The sequence below is a fragment of the Pristis pectinata genome, chromosome 20 (assembly GCF_009764475.1).
Source record: "Pristis pectinata isolate sPriPec2 chromosome 20, sPriPec2.1.pri, whole genome shotgun sequence".
NCBI classification, from domain to species: domain Eukaryota; kingdom Metazoa; phylum Chordata; class Chondrichthyes; order Rhinopristiformes; family Pristidae; genus Pristis; species Pristis pectinata.
The window spans coordinates 3,154,917-3,176,086 of NC_067424.1; the positions used below are offsets into that span (position 1 = coordinate 3,154,917).

Below are 21,170 nucleotides of genomic sequence, written 5' to 3' on the forward strand. Positions count from 1 at the left end.
CATTTTGGAATGCACCGTACAAATCTTTAAATGGTCCCTTGGTTGTAAATTTGCACATACAGTTGTCCGGGGGATTTTCGTTAGTGAATATGTTCTACTAATTGCTGTGCCCTGTGGTATCTCTTGGATTTGTGTATATTTGCAATTGTGATGTGGTGGGTTTTTAATTTAAAGTGTGGGATCAAAGAAGCAGTGTACTAGACACCTTGAACGGTTTGTTAAATTGGGGACCAGTTGGATTGCCTTTTACCTTGAAGTGCTGATAGTAGGAAACATTTAAATCTTAGATACCTTTTATCTGCTTCATAGGTTTCAGTAAGGCTATAATTTTAATGTGCAATGGCTTTCATTAGAATTGTAGCATAAACCTTGGGTCAGGTTTGAATATGGTACACCCTGGAAACCTACGTATGAGGAGTTTAACTTTACCAGTAATTTGAGTGAATTGCAAGGTGCAGATGCCACATTTAGCTTTAAGTACCAATGATGGGAATGCAAAAGAATACATTTTTTTTAAACCTTGGATTTTTGGGAAGGATTGTGGGGAATTCAGCACAAGATACAATGCAAATGAAATCAAGTTGTTTCTGCATCTAGAACTTTGTGCTCCTTGGAATCATGCAAGTTTGATATTAAGTTATCTAAAGTTTGCAGACCTTTAAAGATGGCAGTTTTCATAGATTAACATTTGCGTGTGCTTCCAGTTTCCATAAATTGCTGTCTTGAATAAAAAAAAATGTGAGGAACCAAGTTAAAAGGCCTTATTCCTTCGTTTTGATGCAATGGATGTCCTATAATTCTCTATTTTGAATTGAAGCCGTAATCTGAAAATACAGAGACCCAATGGATGTACTTTTGTATTTAAAATGCTCCCTAGAATACTTCCACATCCATCTTTCTGCTGCTGCTTCTCAATTTGGCATTACTTGCTGAGACTGGAAGACCAGTTTCTTGCACACTTCCTTTAATGGATGCATACCTTGTGTATTAAACCAATAACCAAGGATGCCGAGCTGTAATTTCTCAATTTGTTTTGATCTTTCAGATTTTTGGTACATCGCTACTCAGTCCTGCAGCAGCATGTGGAGTCTACCACTGCCGATGAACTGGACACATCGGTATCTGCCAATAAACCAGAGTACCATGATGACTCTGATGAGGCAAGTGTAATATAGTTTATTCCAGAATTTACCAGTGTCTCATTCTCCTCCTGGTTTGGTTGTTGGCACTCTTGTTTTATAGGTTCAATTAGTTAATCCTGACACTTTGATTGCAGTGTTTTCAGACCACCTTCAGATAAGACTGGCCACACCTACCTGTCCAGGGGGTGGTAAGAATTTGCAGCACTTTGAAATTGTTCTACTGATGTTGGATCACCACTCTTAATAACAGTTATTGAGAGACAGCACGGAATCAGGCCCTTTGGCCCACCATGTCTGTGCTGGCCATCCATTTACCCTAATCCCATAGAGATCTCCTCACTTTTTATTCTGTTTTCACATCAACTGCCCCCAGATTCTACCACTCACCTACGCAATAGGGACAATTTACAGGGGCAAATTAACCTACCAGCCCCCGTGTGTTTGGGATGTGAGAGGAAACAGGACAAATTGCACTGTGTCACCGAGAGAGTGCATACTCCACACAAATAGCACGAGAGGTCAGGATTGAACATAACATAAGAAATAGGAGCAGGAGTCAGCCATCTGGCCTGTGGAACCTGCTCCGACATTCATTAAGATCATGGCTGATCTGGCTGTGGACTTGGATCCACCTACCTGCCTTTTCCCCATAACCCTTAATTCCCCCACTATGCAAAAATCTAACTAACTGTCTTAAATATATTTAATGACGTAGCCTCTACTGCTTGCCTGGGCAGAGAATTCCACAGATTTACTACTCTGGGGGGGAGAAGCAGTTCCTCCTCATTTCTCTCCTAAATCTACTCTGCTGAATCTTGAGGCTAGTTCTAGTCTAGATTCCCCCAGATTGAATTGGTCTCTGGCACTGTGAGGCAGTGACTCTACCAGCTGCACCATTCTGCTGTCCGTGAGGGGTCACTTATCTCATAATTCTTTCTGGGGTTCAAATTGCCTTTAACGCCAGCCTGCAATTGTTACCGTAGCACCTGGTGGAACTCTGCTTAAAACTAGTAATTTTTATATAAATGTATTCTTTAGATCACCTTATCTCTTTCAAAACCATGCAATTACCTCTACTCTCTACATCAACATCTCTGCACACTTTTCTCAGTTTTTTTGCATTCTGTGTAAAATGGGAATGTAAAATTTAAAGTCAAGGTCGAGTTTATTGTCAGATGCACAAGTCCATGTGTGCACAGGTGCAATGAAAAACTTACTTGCAGCAGCATCACAGGTACATAGCATCATATGAGCAGCATTCACAAGGAAAAAAAACATAAATTATACCCAATTTTTACAAGAAAGAACACAATTAGAACACGTCCATTTTAACACAAAGTGGTCAGTGTTGCTAAATTGTAGTGATTAGGGTTTTGATGGTTGGTTCAAGAACCAGTTGGTTGAAGGGAAATAGCTGTTCTTGAACCTATAAGACCACAAGACATAAGAGCAGAATTTGGCCCTTTGAGTCTGCTCCGCCATTCGATCATGGCTGACTTTCCCTCTCAACCCCATTCTTCTGCCTTCTCCCCATAACCTTTGACATCCTTACTAATCAAGAACCTATCAGCCTCCGTTTTAAATACACCCAATGACTTGGCCTCCGCAGCCCTCTGTGGCAATGAATTCCACAGATTCACCACCCTCTGGCTAAAGAAATTTCTCCTCATCTCTGTTCTAAAAGGATGTCCTCCTATTCTGAGGCTGTGCCATCTGGTCCTCGACTCTCCCACTGCTGGAAACATCCTCTTCACATCCACTCTATCCAGGCCTTTCAATGAGATCCCCCCTCATCCTAAACTCCAGCGACTACAGGCCCAGAGGCATCAAATGCTCCTTGTACGTTAACCCTTTCATTCAGTTACAGTTGGTGGGGCATGGGATTTCTCTGTAAATCAGCATGGATTCAGTGTGCTAAATAGCATCCTTTGTTGTAAGGAATAATGGAGATGTGGACAGTGGAAAAGTATTCACCTGAGAGAGAAAAGAACCAGTGTCCAACCAGACATGGCTGAAGGTTGAAGTGGGAGCTAATCTGGTAATGGAGATGAGTCAGACAACAGCTTAATGGTGACATTAAATTGGTTTATTATTGTCACATGTACCAAGGTACAATGCAAAAACTTGTCTGGCATGCTGTTCGTACGGATCAATTCATTACACAGTGCATTGAGGTATTGGTTTATTATTGTCACATGTACCAAGGTACAGTGGAAAAACTTGTCTGGCATGCTGTTCGTACAGATTAATTCATTACACAGTGCATTGAGGTATTGGTTTATTATTGTCACATGTACCAAGGTACAGTGGAAAAACTTGTCTGGCATGCTGTTCGTACAGATTAATTCATTACACAGTGCATTGAGGTATTGGTTTATTATTGTCACATGTACCGAGGTACAGTGGAAAAACTTGCCTTGCATACCGATCGTACAGGTCAATTCATTACACAGTGCAGTTATATTGAGTTAGTACAGAGTGCATTGATGTAGTGCAGATAAAAACAATAACAGTACAGAGTACAGGGTACAGAGTAAAGTGTCACAGCTACAGAGAAAGTGCAGTGCAATAAGGTGCAAGGTCACGACAAGGTAGATTGTGAGGTCAGAGTCCATCTCATTATGTAAGGGAACTGTTCAATAGTCTTATCACAGTGGGGTTAAAGCTGTCCTTGAGTCTGGTGGTACATGCCCCCAGGCTCCTGTATCTTCTACCTGATGGGAGAAGAGAGAATGACCCGGGTGGGTGGGGTCTTTGATTATGCTGGCTGCTTCACCAAGACAGCAAGAGGTAAAGACAGTCCAAGGAGGGGAGGCTGGTGTTCGTGATGCGCTGGGCTGTGTCCACAACTCTGCAGTTTTTTGCAGTCCTGGGCAGAGCAGCTGCCGTACCGAGCCGTGATGCATCCAGATAAGTAGTAGAAGGGAAAAGGAATAATGGAATGCAGAGTAAAGTGTCACAGCTGCAGAGTAAAGTGTCACAGCTACAGAGAAAGTGCAGATAGACAATAAGGTACAAAGTCATAATGAGGTAGATTAAGGTCAAGAGTCCATCTTATCCTCCCAAAAGTGGGGGGGGGGGGGGGGGGGGGGGGGAAGGGTGCAGAAGGGAATGTCTGGGGTGGGTGGGGTCTTTGGAAAGGCAGAGTGATGCACAGCATCTCCAACTGGTGAGGAAAGGAGAAGACTGGTGCATAGAGGTCAGGTGAAGAGACCGGCATAGATCAGGAACAGAATCCCAGCAGAAGGACTGAGGCAACTGCACAGACCTAAACCACACTAGATCGCACACTCTGCGTCTTGTCAATGACCTAACATTCAACCAATCAGCTCCTTGCCCATTAACCATTTTCTTTGGCTAGTGATCACCCTTCTTCCCTACTTAGCTCTTCCCATTTTTTTTTAAAACGGGTTTCTCCTTGATGCACATTACGCTCTTACCCCACGTCTTCCTATCCCACGTAGCACCTTTGTAATGTAACTTCCCTGCATGTTATTCCTACTGTTCTATTTTTTTTGTGGGGTTCAGCTTCTACTATTTGTAGACACAAAGTTGAAATGTTTGTAAAAATTTCTTATGCATATACAATTGAAATGTTGAAAGATTTGCTTCTTGAATTTAGGATTCATTAGGTTTAGTAATGGGAAAGTATTCCATTGCATAGTAACTTTTAACTAAAGATTAACATTTGTTCTACTGTAATCCAAACTTGTTTCTTTTAACAGGACCTTCTGGAGTAGAAAAGAATATTTTGAAGTAACAAGATGCTGTTCTTGCCAAACAAACATCACCATAGTTCTTGGAGATGCCGCTGCCTGCGTCAGATGTTCTCTGATTCAACAGCAGGTGCAGGCGATGTGACATTTTTATGAATGTGGTGTATCTCGATCTGCAGTCACGTGAGACTTGTCCTGGTTTACTGGAACCGCTTGTGAAAGCTTTGTTTATGAGGAGGAGTGGGAGGAGGGAAGAGATTTGGTGTTGACGGGAGATGTCGTTTTTAATGAAGGGGAATCTTTTGTGATTTTTGGATTTTGATTTCTTTTCAAAGCTTTTTAAAATCTGCTTCTGAGTACATAATGCTTTAATGGACTTATTTTTATATGACCTTCCACTCTTGACAAAAGACTGCACTAACCAACATTTGCGCTGAGACTAACTGTGTCACAAATTAAATGCAGTGGGTGAATTTGTAAACCAATGTTAAATAATGCAACTTGGAAAATGCCATTGAATCCAGAAACCCAGATAGAATTCCATGTCTAGGTTTCAAAAATGGCATTAATTGCAGCAGTGCTTTTCCTAAAACTATTCAACATGTCACACCGCACCTTTGTTTTATTGGTTTTGGAATTTCTCTTATGGCAAGTTTTTAATTAGGGAAGTTAAATCCTGAAAATCAGTGTTCAGATAGGAACTCTCTTACAGAGATATTGTTCTGTATACTTGATGTGTATAAGGACTACATTAGAGATGCACATATCAATACATTAAATAGTTCAGCAATGTATTAAATGTGACATACTGTTGATTTTGAGAATTAATTTACCTCAAGCGTTATGCCTCATAAATCAATGAATAATTAATGAGAGCACTCGCATATTTAGAATAAGCCCTAATCAACTGTCAATTGTAATTTAATTTTAAATTAAAATTGAATGCTGTGTCCTGACCTGCTGCACTTTTTCTGTTTCTTTCAATGCTGCTATAAAACAGTAGGTATATTTAAAAAAAAGAATACAATAAATTAACATTGAATAATATCTGGTCCATGCCCCAAGCACCTTTTTGACATTTCACTAAGACCATAAATCATTCCAGCTGACATTTGTTTTTAACTAGTTCAGTGGTAAATTGGAAAGCAGTGTAAAATTGTTGTGTCCTTTTAGGGTATTATATCTCAATACTATCCATGTTTAAGAAATAGCAAGTTAATTGAATGTATACCGAATCTGTTTGGAAAATCTGTTTTTAGAATTACTCTACAGAATTTATTTGTTGACAACCTTTTATGCTTTCAGTTTGAATTCAAAAGCTTGTGAACCTTATTATAATTTGGGTTTTTTTGTTTTCTAAAATGATATAGGATTGTTTTCTGCTTTGTGCTGCTCTTGTAAATTGTGTATAGGAAAAATTAACAATAGAAATGTCTTTCTGTGAATCGATATCACAGTATTCTTAACCCATAACCTGCACCAGGCAAGCAAATGCTCTGGCTGTGCATGCATTTGGCTGAGGTGAAGGCTGTGATACTTTAGCACTGTGATTTTAGAAGCTGCTAACCATCTTGTGCATTTGTTCATGGGAACTTTTACTATTTTTGTCCATGTGTCGCCATTCCCACTGAAGGGAGTTCCTGCTCTCTCTAACATAAACATTGCTGTATAATTCCAGATCACTTAGTTTTAAAATTTGAATATTCTTCTAGCGGAGATATGCGCATGCAAACTTGCTCAAAGTATTGTTGATCTTTTGCAGGATAAGTTTTATGCATAACTTGCTGCATGAAGTTTTCCATAATCTTTGTTTCAATTTTACCATCTGTCAATGAGCAAAATTCTGGTCCTCTGGAAACCATGGTATGAAATGTATGTTGCGATTTAGCCTTGAGATAGAACTGTCTTTGTACATTGCTGTTTTCAAGCAATCTCTAGGATAACTGGAACATGTAAGCTTTGTTTTTTTTTCTAATTGGAAAAATTATAAATTACAAAACCATTAATCCATTTTTAAAGATCTTGATTGTTATATTTCATGTTGCATAAAAATGGAGTGCAAAGGGTGTTTTGATCTCTGCTGTTGAATATCCAATATTATTGGAAGAGTTAATTGCTGAGAGAGTTCATCATCATCTATGATGGCTCTTTCATTACTGTTGAGCTGTTTCATACAGCCCTGCATCTTTTGCTTCAAAATTATATCCTGTTTTCTGAAGAGATTCTGATATCATGACATGAATAGTGTCCACCACATTCTTAGGAGCTGCAGTAGGTGGATGTGCTACTTAGGATAAGTCTAGCACATCTGAAAGTGAGACAAATTGGAATAGTATTATCCTAAACGGATCTACCCGGAACATTTTTGCCACCTTTAATATTCATATACTGTTGGCAAGCTGCTATCTTGAGTGTGTGGCTTTGTGCACTTGGGTACAAGCTACGGGAGTAAAGAAATTGCCTGTTGAACTTCTGTGTACCAAATGGACTGCAAAATAGTCCTTGGGTTAAAGGCTTGGTTAGTTATCTATGGATGTGGAAAACCATTTGATACAAATGAGCAAGATACCTTGCAAACTTTTCATTATCACCCTTAAGTCTTTTCCTGTACAACCTTGGTGGTGGTCTCCAACCACACTATATACTTCCACTAAGGGAGTCTGGATAGCAATAGGGATCCATGCATTCTCTTTTGTTTTGTTTTTGCTTTTTGTTCTGGTTGCCTATCCATAGTGTTCAGAACAATGTTAACACTCTTATTGTTGGTCATTGAGATTGAGAGACTTGGCTGTCAAATTCAGATCTTCCTTGTGTGGTGATGAGCTGCAGGAGAAGTCTGTATGTCTCTGCACTAGTTTGGGGGAAAATGGTCATCCTTTACAATGCCCCCTTTGTTAAACGAGACAAATAATCCTGAAATTTATCTGGCAAAGGATACTGTCAGATTGGCTTCTGTTTCATCACGTTCCACCTTCAACACCTTGACCACCCAGAAGTCTTTTTTTTAGGCTTAATGACCCTAGAGCATGCTGATTTGAATCTGATCTGGGTCCATGTTCGATTGTTGTACAAATTGGTTCAATAATAAAATCCTTTGTCCATTCAAACTTTAAGCAATGGAGGCACTTGAACATGATCAGCACATTTGAAAGGAAGGGAATCTAATTTAATCTGCTTTTGATTGTTCTGTTCAACTGGATAAGTTGTTAGCATTTGCATGTGTTCAATTGACTGTCCCATCCAATGTTCAATGTAGATGGTCTCAGATGTGAGCAAAATTATTTTTCTCAACTGCATACTAGCAACGTGAAAAGCTAATCTATAGTTTAAGCACTGATCAGTGTTTTGATACCTGAATGTAATTGTGTGACAAGGTAAATTGTGTAGGGGAGAAGGTAAAGAGTTTCCTTTGGTAAATGAATATAATGCAGAGACCACACTTGCAATATTTTTAGGTAAATTGGTTTATTTTTGTCACATGTACTGAGGGACAGTGGAAAAACTTGTCTTGCATACTGTCCATACAGATCAATATGTTACAACATTGCATTGAGGTAGTACAAGGTAAAACAACAATAAAGAATAAAGTTACAGTTACAGAGGCAGGCACGGTAGTGTAGTGGTTAGCCTAATGCTTTACAGCACCAGCAACCTGGGTTCAATTCGGGCCACTGTTTGTAAGGAGTTTGTACGTTCTCCCTGTGTCTGCGTGGGTTTCCTCCGGGTGCTCCGATTTCCTCCGACGTTCCAAAGACGTACGGGTTAGGAAGCTGGGCATGCTATATTGGCACTGGAAGTGTGGCGAAACTTGCTGGCTGCCCTCAGAACACTACGCAAAATATGCATTTCACTGTGTTTTGATGTACATGTGACTAATAAAGATATCTATAAAACGAAGTGCAAAGCAGGTAGACAATAAGGTGCAAGGCCATAACAAGGTAGATTGTGAGGTTAAAAGTCAATCTTATCAAATTAGGGAACCATTCAGTAGTCTTATAGCAGTGGGATAGAAGCTATCCTTGAGATTGGTGGTTAAAAATGCACTGATCACATGAAAATATCCATAATATTTATAAATGTGCTCCTGGATATTGACCAAAAAATGAATTGAGTAGAGCCTTCAGTTTCAAGTGTTGGCCTTGCCAGCTTTCATCAACAGAATCAATTTTTGTTTGCTTGGAACTGAATTCCTTCAATACAAGAAAAATAATCTGAAAGTTCTAATATTAAAGTCTGCTTTCAGAATAAAATGCATGGTTTTTTTGTTGATTAACTTTGTTTCTCAAGTTGATTGCAGATTGGTCTGACTGGTTTAATGCACTGTTATTTGTGTATAAATTTTCAAATTGAAAAATGCTTGTAGAAAGTAATAGACACAGGTTTTAGTGTTAAATGTACTACATGGTTTTTAATCTGCGTTTCAAATATTGAATTGATTTAAAAATTGACTTCATCAAAAAGCAGTAACTTCAACTGGAGATGTTGGGTATAACTATATTCTAACGTTGATAAAAAGCATTATGGTGGATATGAATTGGTTCATCTTCTGAATGCTGGTGTAATTTCAATGTTCAGTTTGTGACTGGTTATCTAGATCTTTACTAGTTCATTATTCATCTTACAGCAGACTCTGAAGTCAATGACTTGTACTGAGCCTTACTACTTCCATTATCTTAAAAACAAATTAGAGGATCATTGTCCCAGTGGGTTACAAGGACACTACAGTGAAATGTTGCCAAATGAGTTTTATTCAAGAATAATTAACCTGGTGGCTAGGCTAGCTGGTGGGACCTGACTGGTTGGTAGGTTTGGGTTTTGAAAAGAATTGGGTTCTTGGGTTGGGCTGGGTCTTTAAATGTTCTAATGCTCAGGGCTGCATTTGTATCTGTAAGTGGGTTGGGTTCAGATTAGCTCTGGTCAGTTTGAGTTGGATTTGATTTAAACCTGAGCTGCTGACTAATGTAGCTGCCATCACACCCTCTTTGTATTCTGATGCCCATGTGCTGGTATCAGAAATCCCAATGTCTTCCATTTTAACAATGTTATTCTCATCCACTTTGAGCCTTGTTTTACAGCTAATTCCTGCAACATGTGCTTTGTATATCCTTGCTAAATTGGCATAGACTGTACTTGTACCTCTTTTATATTTGTCTCTGTCTGCCCAATCACAGTAAGGTTCATTGAGACTCTGCCAGAACTGAGGGACGTGCTTTTCAGGGCAAGTTGCAGAAAGGGGTGAGGGGGTCATGTGATGGAGATCTTATTTAATTGGATGCCTAAAAATCCACCAAAAGTGTTTCTGTCAGCTTGTGTGCATTGTGCTGCGTGAGAAATTAGATTCCAGTCTTATCCTACTTCAGATGAAGATGTGAGGTGGCTAGCATCCCCGTGGGCAGTGGTACAAATATTGAATCCTGAACCTTGGACTGCACCTTGATCCAACACGAGTGAAAACATCCACGTAGGCTCCTCTTCAAACAAAGACTTTATTGACCAGCTGCAGGTGGTGTTTACAAAAGAAAAGTTGGAGGGCATTTTTCAAACAGTATATCCAATGTTGTGCTATCCAGGAAAATGCAAATGATTTGCTGCTTTAATGCTGCAGATCTGTTGGTACTGAGGACCAGATTATTTTTACTATAAATTGTTGCATTCTTTAGGAAGCTAATACTCACTTCACTCTGATCACTGCAAAGATCAGTGTTAAAACAACAAATGTACTTTGGAAAACAATTTGATACCTAAACAAGAAATTGCCAATTTGCATGTTCGAGTGCCAAATAATGAAATTAGCCAGATGATTTGTGTTAATGAGAAATTAATGCTTAGATACTGTTAAAAGTGACAGATCTGTAGTTATTCACACTTTAACTTTCTACTGAATATCAAAAAGTTGATATTGCACCCAACATAAACTTGAAATAGTGTAGAACATACAGTAAATACTGTCTGCAAGCTAATGTGTGAAATAAAAACAGGAAGTGCAGGAAACCTCAAAGGAGCAGCATGTGGTGATAAAACTTCAGATCCCTTTCATTAGCTACAAACTGGTTGTTTGAGATGGTTGTACAGCACAGATACACACCCTTTGGCTATGGTCCATGACAATTTGTTGCCTATCTGCATTAATCCCATTTCCTTGCATTAGGGCCATATCCTTTGCCTTGCCTATTTAAGTGTCTTTCTAAATGTAGTAATTGTATCTGATTCCACTTCTACCACCAGCAGTGTGTTCCAGATATCAACCACACTGTGTACATTCAAAACAAAAACAACCTATCTTTCAGATCAAGTTTCTAAAATTACTTCCACTCACCTTAAATATATGCCTTTTAATACCCCTTCACAGGAAAAAAAGATCTTAACCTCTGTTTTATGACCTTGTATATCTCTCAGTCACTCCTCTGCCTCCACTCCAGAGGAAACCAAGCCTAGACTATTCAATCTCTCCTCAGACTCTCGAGGCATCACATCTGCCCACTCTCCAGCTCAACTACATCCTTCTTACAGTGTGGTGACCAGAACTGCACGCAACTCTCCCAAGTGTGGTCTAACCAGTATTTTGTAAAGTCTATACTCTGACCTATGGAGGTGAGCATGCAATATTCCTCCTTCACCATCCAATCTATCTGTGCCTCTATTTGGCTTCCCAAAGTGCATCACCTTACTTGTCAGGATTAACTTCCATCTGTCCAATTTCCCAACTTGTCTATATCCTGCTGTCACCTTGGACAACCTTCCTTGCTTCCCACATTAAGTTTATAGATATAAAAATTATTAAATCGTACATTTACATTCCTATCCAAGTCACTACTATACATCACAAAGAGCACCCATCCCTGTGGTACACCACTGGTCACAGATTTCCAATCAGTATTCATCCCCCCACTGCTACCCTCTGCCTCCAATCAGTTTTGGACCCTTTAGCCAGCTTGCCTCAGATCCCTTGTGCCTTAACCTTCTGGACCAGACTACTGGGGGGACTTCGTCAAATGCCTTACTAAAGTCCATATGGACTACATTTAACCACCCTGCCTTCATTGATCTCCTTCGTTACCACCTCAACAATATTCAATCAAAGAGCAGAATTTCCCCTAACACAGCTATCCTCAATCTTGCCTTTCCAAATGCACATAATTCCTGTCCCTTGGAACTTTATTTCTAATAATTTCCCTACTGTTGACACGAGACTCACCAGCATGTTGTTACCTGTCTTACTGCTTCTGCCCTTAAAGCATCGACATTAGCTGTAGTTGGATCTTCTGCTACCCTGCCTGTGGCTAATGATGATGCAAAAATCTCTGCTGAGCCCCAGTCATCTCCCCCCTGTTCCCTATAGCATTCTGGGATAGACCTCATCCGGACCCTACATATTCTGAGGCATCGAAAACACCTCCTGCGTAATACCTACGTATTAATATAATATCCCTGAACTGGCTACCCTCCATATCCTTGGTGGATACAGATAAGCATTTATTTAGGATCTCGCCCACATCCCATGACTCCACACATAGATTACCTCTTTGGTCCCAAAGGGGACCCACTCTTTCCCTAATTACTGTCTTGCTCCTAGTACACTTACAGAATGACTTGGGATTCTCCTTAATCTTGCTAGCCAAGGATATTTTTCATGACTTCATTTTGCCCTCCTAATTTCCTTGTGTACTCTTCCCCTCACCCATATTCCTCAAGGTACTTGCTTATACTTCTTTTGAAGAACATCACTTTTTGGTTTCTAATTAATTTAGTCCCCACTGTGTATAATTTATCTCAGACTTGGCTGTGCAATTACTCTGTGACCATTGATCGCAGTGCAGCCGGTGTCCCAGCCTTACACTGTTGTCTAGGTAACTGCATTGACCAGGAAGTACATTGGCTAAACGCAGGAGCAGAGATGGTAATTTCCTAGTGCTAGTTAACCAAATCGGTGTCTCTTGGGACAAAGGGTTTGAATGTAGATTGCACTGCAGCCTGGTCCTTGGAGAACAACACGAGGTGTGTGGACCAGGCAGGTGGTCATACTTGAATTGGAAAGTAGGGGAGATCCCACGTGTGTGGGATCCAAGAGACCATCGAGGCCAATGCTGAACGGTGGTGAAGGCACTGGAGATCAAAACCATGTGTCAATCCCCACTGACATGGATGCTGCAAGTTCAGCAGTTTCTCTGGGCTGCTGAACCCATTGTGAGTCTGAGGCCACACTATTCACCACATCCTTATCATGGACCTACTGAAAACTTTTGCTCATCACCTTCGCACTTGTATGCTTCATCCATCTTGCCCTCATGTCCACAGTTTGCATGTGCTGACAGAGACTCAATTGTGACTTTTCCATTGTCCTCGATGACACACTTCCCTCTCTTGGGGGCGTCTAATTCAGTAGAGGTAACTTAGAGGGGACCCAGTATGTCTCAGGCCCCTGGAGGACAGGATGCTGGCTGGTGTTAAGTGGAACTATCAGAGATCATTCATTGTATCTTCTTGTGTAATCCTGGCCCCAAATCCCACTTCCCTCTGTCACAGTGGTTTATAAATTTACAAGCTGCAGGTAGCTTCCCCTTGTTCCTGCTCTGCAGTTATCACAGCTGCAGAAATGTATCTCTTGATTTTCCCCCTCTCCAATGCAATCATACTTCTATGGCTTACTGTGAGAAGAACTGAACTATTAGCAATGTGTTCACTAAATGGCTGGTTCCTGTGAAGTCAGAACAATTTCATTTTTGAGAAGTTTGCTTGGGGCTGTGCAGTGTTTGCAACTGATTGACTTCTAAAAGTGACCTTTCAAACTGTTGGTCCTGAAGTTGAAAGTAGTTGTTTAAATATGCTGTACTGATTCACTATCATCGTTCTTGGACTTCACCAGTTTGAAGGTCCCAAAACTACAAAGCTGGAATCAAATGACTTCCAATCACAGAAAAGGGGGCGAGTTGGTCTCTGCATCTGTGCCTGCTCTATGTAAAAACACTCTGGCTAGTGTCCTACTGCCCTGCCCCTCACCACAACCCTATGATATGTTTGTTTTAAATACAAATCCAGCTGCCTTGTGAAAGCCATGACTGAATGTCTACACCACTAACCGTGCATTCTAAACTCTATCCACTTGATCTGCAAAACAAAATCTTTGCATCATTTCTGGTTCTTTTGCCAATTACCTTTGTTACAGTCCTTGATTCTTGAACAGTCTTCCCCCCCCTTCTCTTCCCCCCCCCCCCCCCCCCCCCCCCCCCCCCCCCCCGGGAACAGTTTCGCTCTATCTAGACACAAGTGACTGTAGATACTGGTTTCTGGAGCAACAAACAATCTGCTGGAGGAACTCAGTGGGTCAGGCCATATGAGGGGTCTCAACCTGAAATGTTGACTGTCCATTTCCCTCCATAGATGCTGCTTGATCTGCTGAGTTCCTCCACCTTTTGTTTCTCTCTGTTTATACCCTTCATGATTTTAAAATATCTCCCATCAGAGGTGGGAAAAAAAACCCAGTTCCTCTAGTTCATATAACTAATGTCCTTCATTAGTACCTCTTGAATCATTGCAGTACCTCTCCTCTGTACTGTCTCCAAGGCCTTGCATCTTTCCTAAAGTTGGGAAAGCCCAGGTTTATGCTGACGTAACTGCTTTTGCACCCAATTCTTTGGTTTAAAAAGCACAGGATCCTGTCTGCACTTTCCAACTGCTTTCTCAACCTGCCCAGTCATTTCCAACTACTCATGCTCAATACCTCTCGATCTCTCTGTTGCTGTATCCTGTATTTTTAGAGTTGCATCTCTCCTTTGTTCCTTCTACTGAAATATAACATCTTGTAATTTTGTGGTAGATTTCACCTGTCCACCATTTCCACAAACATGCTCAAATCTCCTTAAAGTCTATTACTAACCTTTTCACAATTCGCTATGCTTCAGAGTTCTGTGCCACTAACAGATTTGGAAACTGGTCAGTTCACCCACATCGAAGCCGGTAGCTGCTTGTCCCTGTGCTCAGTGCCTGGAGGTGTGTGAAAGCAACAGGTTGCCTGGATGGAGCTTCCTTGGTCCTGCTCTGTAGTTATGGCAGCAGATTACTGTCTCCTGCTTACCCCAACCGACAGCCCAAAGGGAGAAGGAAGAAGAGTGGAAGGGTGAGGGGGAAAAAAATGACCAAAACAACAATTATGTATCTTCAGCTGGGCCACGAATTATAGAATCATACCAGGCCCTTCAGCCCAATGAGTGATACTGACCATGAACCACTCGCACACCAATCCCATTCTCTTCACATTCCCATCAACTGCTCCCAGATTTTACCACTCACCTATGCACCAAGGACAACTTACAGGAACCAATTAAAATGCCAACCCTCACATCGGTGGGATGTGGGAGGAAACCGGAGCACCCGGGGGAAACCCACGTGGTCACAGGGAGAACGTGCAAACTCCACACAGCACCGGAGGTGGGGATCAAAGGTTCACTGGAGCTGTGAGGCAGTGGCTCAACCTGCAGTGCCACCTGGGTAGTTATAGTTTACCAATTTTTCACTACTTTCTACCAGTTCATTTACAAAAAACACTGAACAAATTCTTGAAAGATTTGAACTAAAATTTGACTTTATTAAATGCAGAGAAGTATTTTGAATATGACATTAATTGCAATTTTGATCAATCACAATCAAAACCGAGCATGTGTTTGTGTTTCCTTAATTCCTTAACCAGAGAGTGAACCAGCAAATATCTGAAGGTGCCAGGACTGCAGGTGCCTGAGAACCAGGTACAAGTAATGAGTGGTTGTTGGCATTCTTAGGAAAAATCAGCTGAGGGCAACAGCCTTCAATTCATAGCTGCAGCGAGACTCCTGATTTTATTGGTGCATTGATGATATAGGAGACAGGAGGTGGGAAAAGAAATAGGTTTGATATTTCATATTTGCAATTCTATTTATCTTTGGTAAGGTCTCAATTAACCTGCAATCTTGTTTATTGGCCAGTTACAGCACTTGCAGGCATCGTAGAACACCAGCCCTGCAGGACAGGATCTCCAGAAGGTCTCTTGCCTCGCACAGATATAGAACTTTGAATTGTTATACTGGTCACTGTAGAAACCATCAGGTTTAGTGCTGCACCAGTCGGATTCCTGAATATCCTTAGCCCGAGGCCAAGTACAACACTTGCAGTCTTCATCAAAGACCATTTTCTCGGCACACCCCTCGTGAATGGCTATCTTAGCACAGCGGTAGAATTTGGTTTGATCTGCTGGGTCAATGTAAACCCCTAGTTTTTTATTAGTGCACCATCCTGGATTAACTCCCACATCCACAGCACCATCCTCCTTGCTGCCATCTTTAATGTTATTGGCTCGAAGCTGGATAATGGATGGAGCTGGTGTTGGGGTCGAGCTCAGCTTTTCACAGCCTGGAAGGGGAAAAATATATTAACTTTTGATTCACTTCAATCAATTCAGACCAAAGGAGGAATTCATTTCTATAGCAGTTAGCTGGTGTGCTGAGGGCAATGGACAGTCAATAGTTTGGCTGATGTATCTCTGCAATACGTTCCTTGAGCATTGGCAGTGAAAGTTTTATTGTATTGTTCTTCAACAGAACACTTCAGATCACCTACAGTTATCACTTGTGTTGCTTCAAAGCAGAGCTGCGGGGTTTCAATCCTTTAATCCTAATTGTTACTGAAGTAATTGCCTTTATAGACTCTTTTCAGGAGAGTAGATGAGAATTTCCTTAAAATACACCAAAGGTCCTGATATCCTTGGATCTATGAGTTACATCTGTACCCATGTAACCACCATATGACTACTCCAGTGCTCTCCCAGAAAGACTCCCTGGTTCCAGAACTGGAGGTCATCCAAAAATCTGCAGCCTGGGTCACCTCCCAGACTGACCAGCATTGGCTCCCAGTTAACCAGCACCTTAATTGTAAGATTCCCTGTTTCCAATCTTTCCCTGTTAACTGACTCTCCCTTTCACTACAATCTCCACCAGAAAGTACCTACACTCCTGCAGTTCTGGTTCCTTAAGCTTAACTGTTCCACCACTGTTAACTGTACCTTCAGCTGCCAATGCCCTGGGCTCTGGAATTCTCTCCTTCAACTCTGCCTCTCCCTCTTTTTCCATGTGTAAGGCATTCTGTGGCCAAGATCCTGAACTTCTGCCAATATAGAGTAACAGAGTCATACAGCACAGAAACAGGCCCTTCAGCCGAACTCATCTATGCCGATTAATGTGCCCACCTGAGCCAGTCTCATTTGCCTGTGTTTGTTTGGCCCATATCCCTCTAAACCTTTCCTATCCATGTACCTGTCCAAGTGTCTTTTAAATGTTGTAATTGTACCTGCCTCTACCACTTCGTCTGGCAGCTCGTTCCACACACCCACCACCCTCTGCTTGAAGAAGTTGCCCCTTGGGTTCCTATTAAATCTCTCCCCTCTCACCTTAAACCTATGCCCACTAGTTCTTGATTCCCCAACCCTGGGAAAATGACTGAGTGCATTCACCCTATCTATGCCCCTCATGATTTTATACACCTCCATGAGGTCACTCCTCATTCTCCTACGCTCCAAGGAACAATAGCCGGCTTCGTGTGGTTCGGCGGCAAGTTTTGTCTGATCACACTGAATGATGTGCAACATTAAATGCACAATATAAAGTAGTTGGTGCGGCATTCTGCACAAAACTCTTAGCAACTGATTTATCTTCTGTAAATCACCAGTTATCAGTAATATAAAACACTGGTTTGTAAATGAACCGCAGATGCTGGAAATACAAAATAAATAAAAAAAAACACTCAGCAGGTCAGGCAGCATGTATGAAGACAGGAACAAAGTTAACCTTTCAGGAAAGAGAGAGTCTTCTCGGTCTGTCCCAGATCTGATGAAGGGTACCAGACTTGAAACATTAACTGTCTTCTGTCCACAGATGCTGCCTGACCTCCTGAGTGTTCCTGGCAGTTTCTGGTTTTATTTCTGGTTTGGAGAAGAATTTCCAGTCCTGCTCAATGCTGACCCCTTAGGTTGTCTCCAGACAGCCCAGTCAGAGATGACATCATCTTCCCACCTACCCTGTCAAGCCCTTGATCTAAGGTAATGGTAAATATTTCACCTGTGTTAATGTCAAGAAGCTTCTTCAATCTGTTTGTTAGAGGAAGTACTCCCTGTTTGCAATGGTTGTTTAAATCATCAAGGTCTATTGTCCACACAAAAGCACCTCCAAAATTGTTACTTTTCATCCATTGGACCTACGGTGATAATAACACAAAAGTTCATCAATAACTTTTCTAAATGTTGTTACACATAGTTAACCATTATTACTTACTCAAGTGGTCTTGGTGATACTGAGGCTAATTTAAACCCTCGTAAACAGGTGTGTTTGCATTTGGTGGGATGATAAAATAACTGAATCTGTTGTAGTTTTCCCAGTCCTGTTTTTAAGGGAATTGGGACAGAGGCTGGGGAGGCAAGCTGTCAATTCACACATTACAATGAGGACATACATTCCATTTTTATGCACCATTTTAACTTTAACCCCAGCCAGGCAGAAATCTGGAAGCTTAAGAGAGGTGAGGTCAGGGCCCTGGATTCAGGATCATCTACCCCCCACATCAGAGGTGTCTCCCCTCCCAACCCCTGCAGCCTCCTTGCCCAACATCTTTAAGGGGAGCAAAACATCAAGAAGTCTGAAGGAATTGCATTGTTAATTCCATTCTCTAGATCTTGACCGTGAAACTGAACCAGACTGTTTGAAACGTGGGATGAGTTTCAGGGTACGTAGCCACACCAGCTATAGACCACTCATTATCACCATCCCAACATTGTCCGCTCTTGTCCTGACCTGACCCATTCTGGTGCTGAAACCCTTAAACTGGACTTCTTCCCTTTAGATGACTATTCTGCTGCCCTCCTGGCTGCCTCCCTCATTCTGCTCTCAATAAGCTTGAAGATGTCCAAGGCTCTGCTGTCATCAAACACTCTAAGAAACGTCTACAGATAACTATTGAAAGTATCCTGGTACGGCAATTCCAATGCACAGGTATGCAAGAGGCTGCAGAGAGTAGTGGGCACAGCCCGGTCCATCACGGGCACAGCCTCGCCACCATCAATGGCATCTACGGGAGGCGCTGCCTCAAGAAGGCGGCATCTATCATCAAGGATCCCTACCATCCGAGCCATGCCCTCTTCTCACTGCTACTGTCAGGCAGGAGGTACAGAAGCCTGAAGTCCCACACCACCAGGTTCAGGAACAGCTACTTTCCTGCAACCATCAGGTTCTTGAACTGACCTCCACACCCCTAACCCTCCCTCAGCGACGGGACACCACAGACCACCTCTTGCATACTTGTCTCTAGTTGTGTTTTTGCACTAATGTCTTGCTTTGCACAGCCTTTTTTTTTCTCTCTCATCACTGTCCTGTATAACTGATGTATAATTTATGTAAAATTTATATTCTGTGTGTTGTCTGTACCTACGTGCCTGTGATGCTGCTGCAAGCAAGTTTTTCATTGTACCTCTACCTCACTGTACTTGTGCACGTGGCAATCAACTCGACCTGACGACTTTCCATGTCCTGACTCCAAGTCCCATTCACCCATCACCATTTTGCTTGAATTGGCTCTTGATTGGACCCATACCTCAATTCCCTTCATGGCCTGACCCCTCCATGTCCCAGTATCTCTGGGCAGGGCAGGGATCAGTAGATATTTGGATCAAAGGATATGGAGCTCAGGCAGGACTGTGGAGCCAATGTACAGGACAATAGACCAGGTGTTGATGGCCATCTCCAGCTCCTACTTTGTCCATTCTTAGCTAGCTAGATTAATGCTTTGATCAAAATATTTCTTGCACAGGTCCTGGACCTGCCTGTTGCTGGTGGTTGAAGATGGGACATCTTGTCCTTGCTTAGTTTCATTCTCCTCATCTAACATACAAAGTGAAGTGTCCAGATTTGTGGATGACACAGAGTTTGTAGGTGTTGGGGTGAGGAGGGTGGTGCCAGACTACAAGAAGATGCAGTCATGGAGTTTGCACTGAACCTTTACAAAGCACGCGTTAGGACACAGATGGAATATGTTAACCAATTCTGGACACCCCTCTCTAGGAAGGATGTGGACGACCCAGGAGAGGGTGAAGGAATGATTCACTGGAAAGGTTCCGGGGGCAAGGAATTTCCAACTGGAAAAGCTGGGGTTGTCCTCCTCCAGGGAGGGAGGTTGGGAGGAGATTTGATGGGGGGAGACAAGACCATGAAGGGTTTTGACAAGGTAACACAGGGGAGCTGCTCCCGCTAGTTCGAGAGAGCCGGTTAAAGTTTTGGGTGGATGGTACACGGGATGCAATGAAGAAGCCCTTGTTTTGCACAGGGTGGATGCGATATGGAACTCACTGCCCATGGGGCAGTGGAGACAGAATCAGTCAAGGCCTTCACGTGGGAACCAGACGGGCTTGAGGGAGAGGAACTTAAAGAGTTGTGGGGGAAATGGCAGGAGGGTGGGATTGTTGGGGTTGGTCTATCAGGTGACAGCAGAGGATCAATGGGCTGAATTACCTTCTGTTTTGTAACCGGTCCATGGTTCTCTGATACATCTTCCCACAGTATCCAGTGACAGCCGTCTATTAGAACAAAGGTGCAGGAACAAGCCAAGTGATTTTCATCCTCAAATCCCACACAAAGCAAGAACCCCTGCATTTATATAGCACCTTTCTCACACCAGGGCGACTCTTGTGTATTCCTACCCTGAATTTCCCCATAACAATGTTTGCAAATACCACAGAGGATTTTCTGGGACTTGATTCAATTAAAGTATCTCAGAATAACAAACCATACTTTGGTTTCATAGCTGCTTATGTCATCGTATCCAAGCCAGATCTTCTCCCTGGGTGCGTGCGAGGCCTTGTGGTCTTTAATCAGTTCAACTTCAGCTTCTTTCAAAAAGTCGCAGATCTGCCAATGAGAAGGGTTGGACATTGTCACATGATCAGCATCCAGCAGGGTATGTTTGACTGGTGAGAGGTGGAAAGCAGTTGGTGTTCAGAGGAGCCTGCATGCCCTTGTGCACCACTCACTGACACTAACGTATAGGTTCAGAAGCGTTAAGGCAGGAAAAGTGTACGTTGGACTTCACTGCAGAAGGACTTGAGTACAAAGGTTCCACCTGAGTAGAATTCTGGTGAGCCCGATTCTGGAATACTGTGGACATGTCTGAACAAAGGATATACTCGAGGTTGAGGAAGGGTTTCCGGGGATCTGTCTGTTCGAAGACCGTATCTGATCCAATGAGCGAAGCTCTGTGATCTACAGCTCAGTAATGTCCTGGCAACCTGCAGGAGAGTCTGGTCTGG

At 42.1% G+C, this 21,170-nt stretch overlaps 2 protein-coding genes across 2 annotated transcripts in view; one reads left to right on the forward strand and one right to left on the reverse strand.

Moving 5' to 3' along the window:
- The window catches only part of sort1a (sortilin 1a), a 69,850-nt gene extending 64,036 nt beyond the window's left edge, over nucleotides 1–5,814 (forward strand). The window contains exons 20-21 of the mRNA XM_052034664.1: nucleotides 1,046–1,160; nucleotides 4,868–5,814. Of these exons, the coding sequence (XP_051890624.1) occupies nucleotides 1,046–1,160; nucleotides 4,868–4,882 (130 nt within the window). The 3' untranslated portion in view covers nucleotides 4,883–5,814. The remainder of the gene's footprint in view (nucleotides 1–1,045; nucleotides 1,161–4,867) is intronic.
- Nucleotides 5,815–15,074: 9,260 nt separating this feature from the next.
- LOC127580985 (chitotriosidase-1-like) overlaps nucleotides 15,075–21,170 on the reverse strand; it is a 36,789-nt gene continuing 30,693 nt past the window's right edge. Inside the window, exons 9-11 of the mRNA XM_052035019.1 lie at nucleotides 20,656–20,772; nucleotides 17,938–18,073; nucleotides 15,075–16,237 (exon numbers count right to left, since the gene is read on the reverse strand). Of these exons, the coding sequence (XP_051890979.1) occupies nucleotides 15,786–16,237; nucleotides 17,938–18,073; nucleotides 20,656–20,772 (705 nt within the window). The 3' untranslated portion in view covers nucleotides 15,075–15,785. The remainder of the gene's footprint in view (nucleotides 16,238–17,937; nucleotides 18,074–20,655; nucleotides 20,773–21,170) is intronic.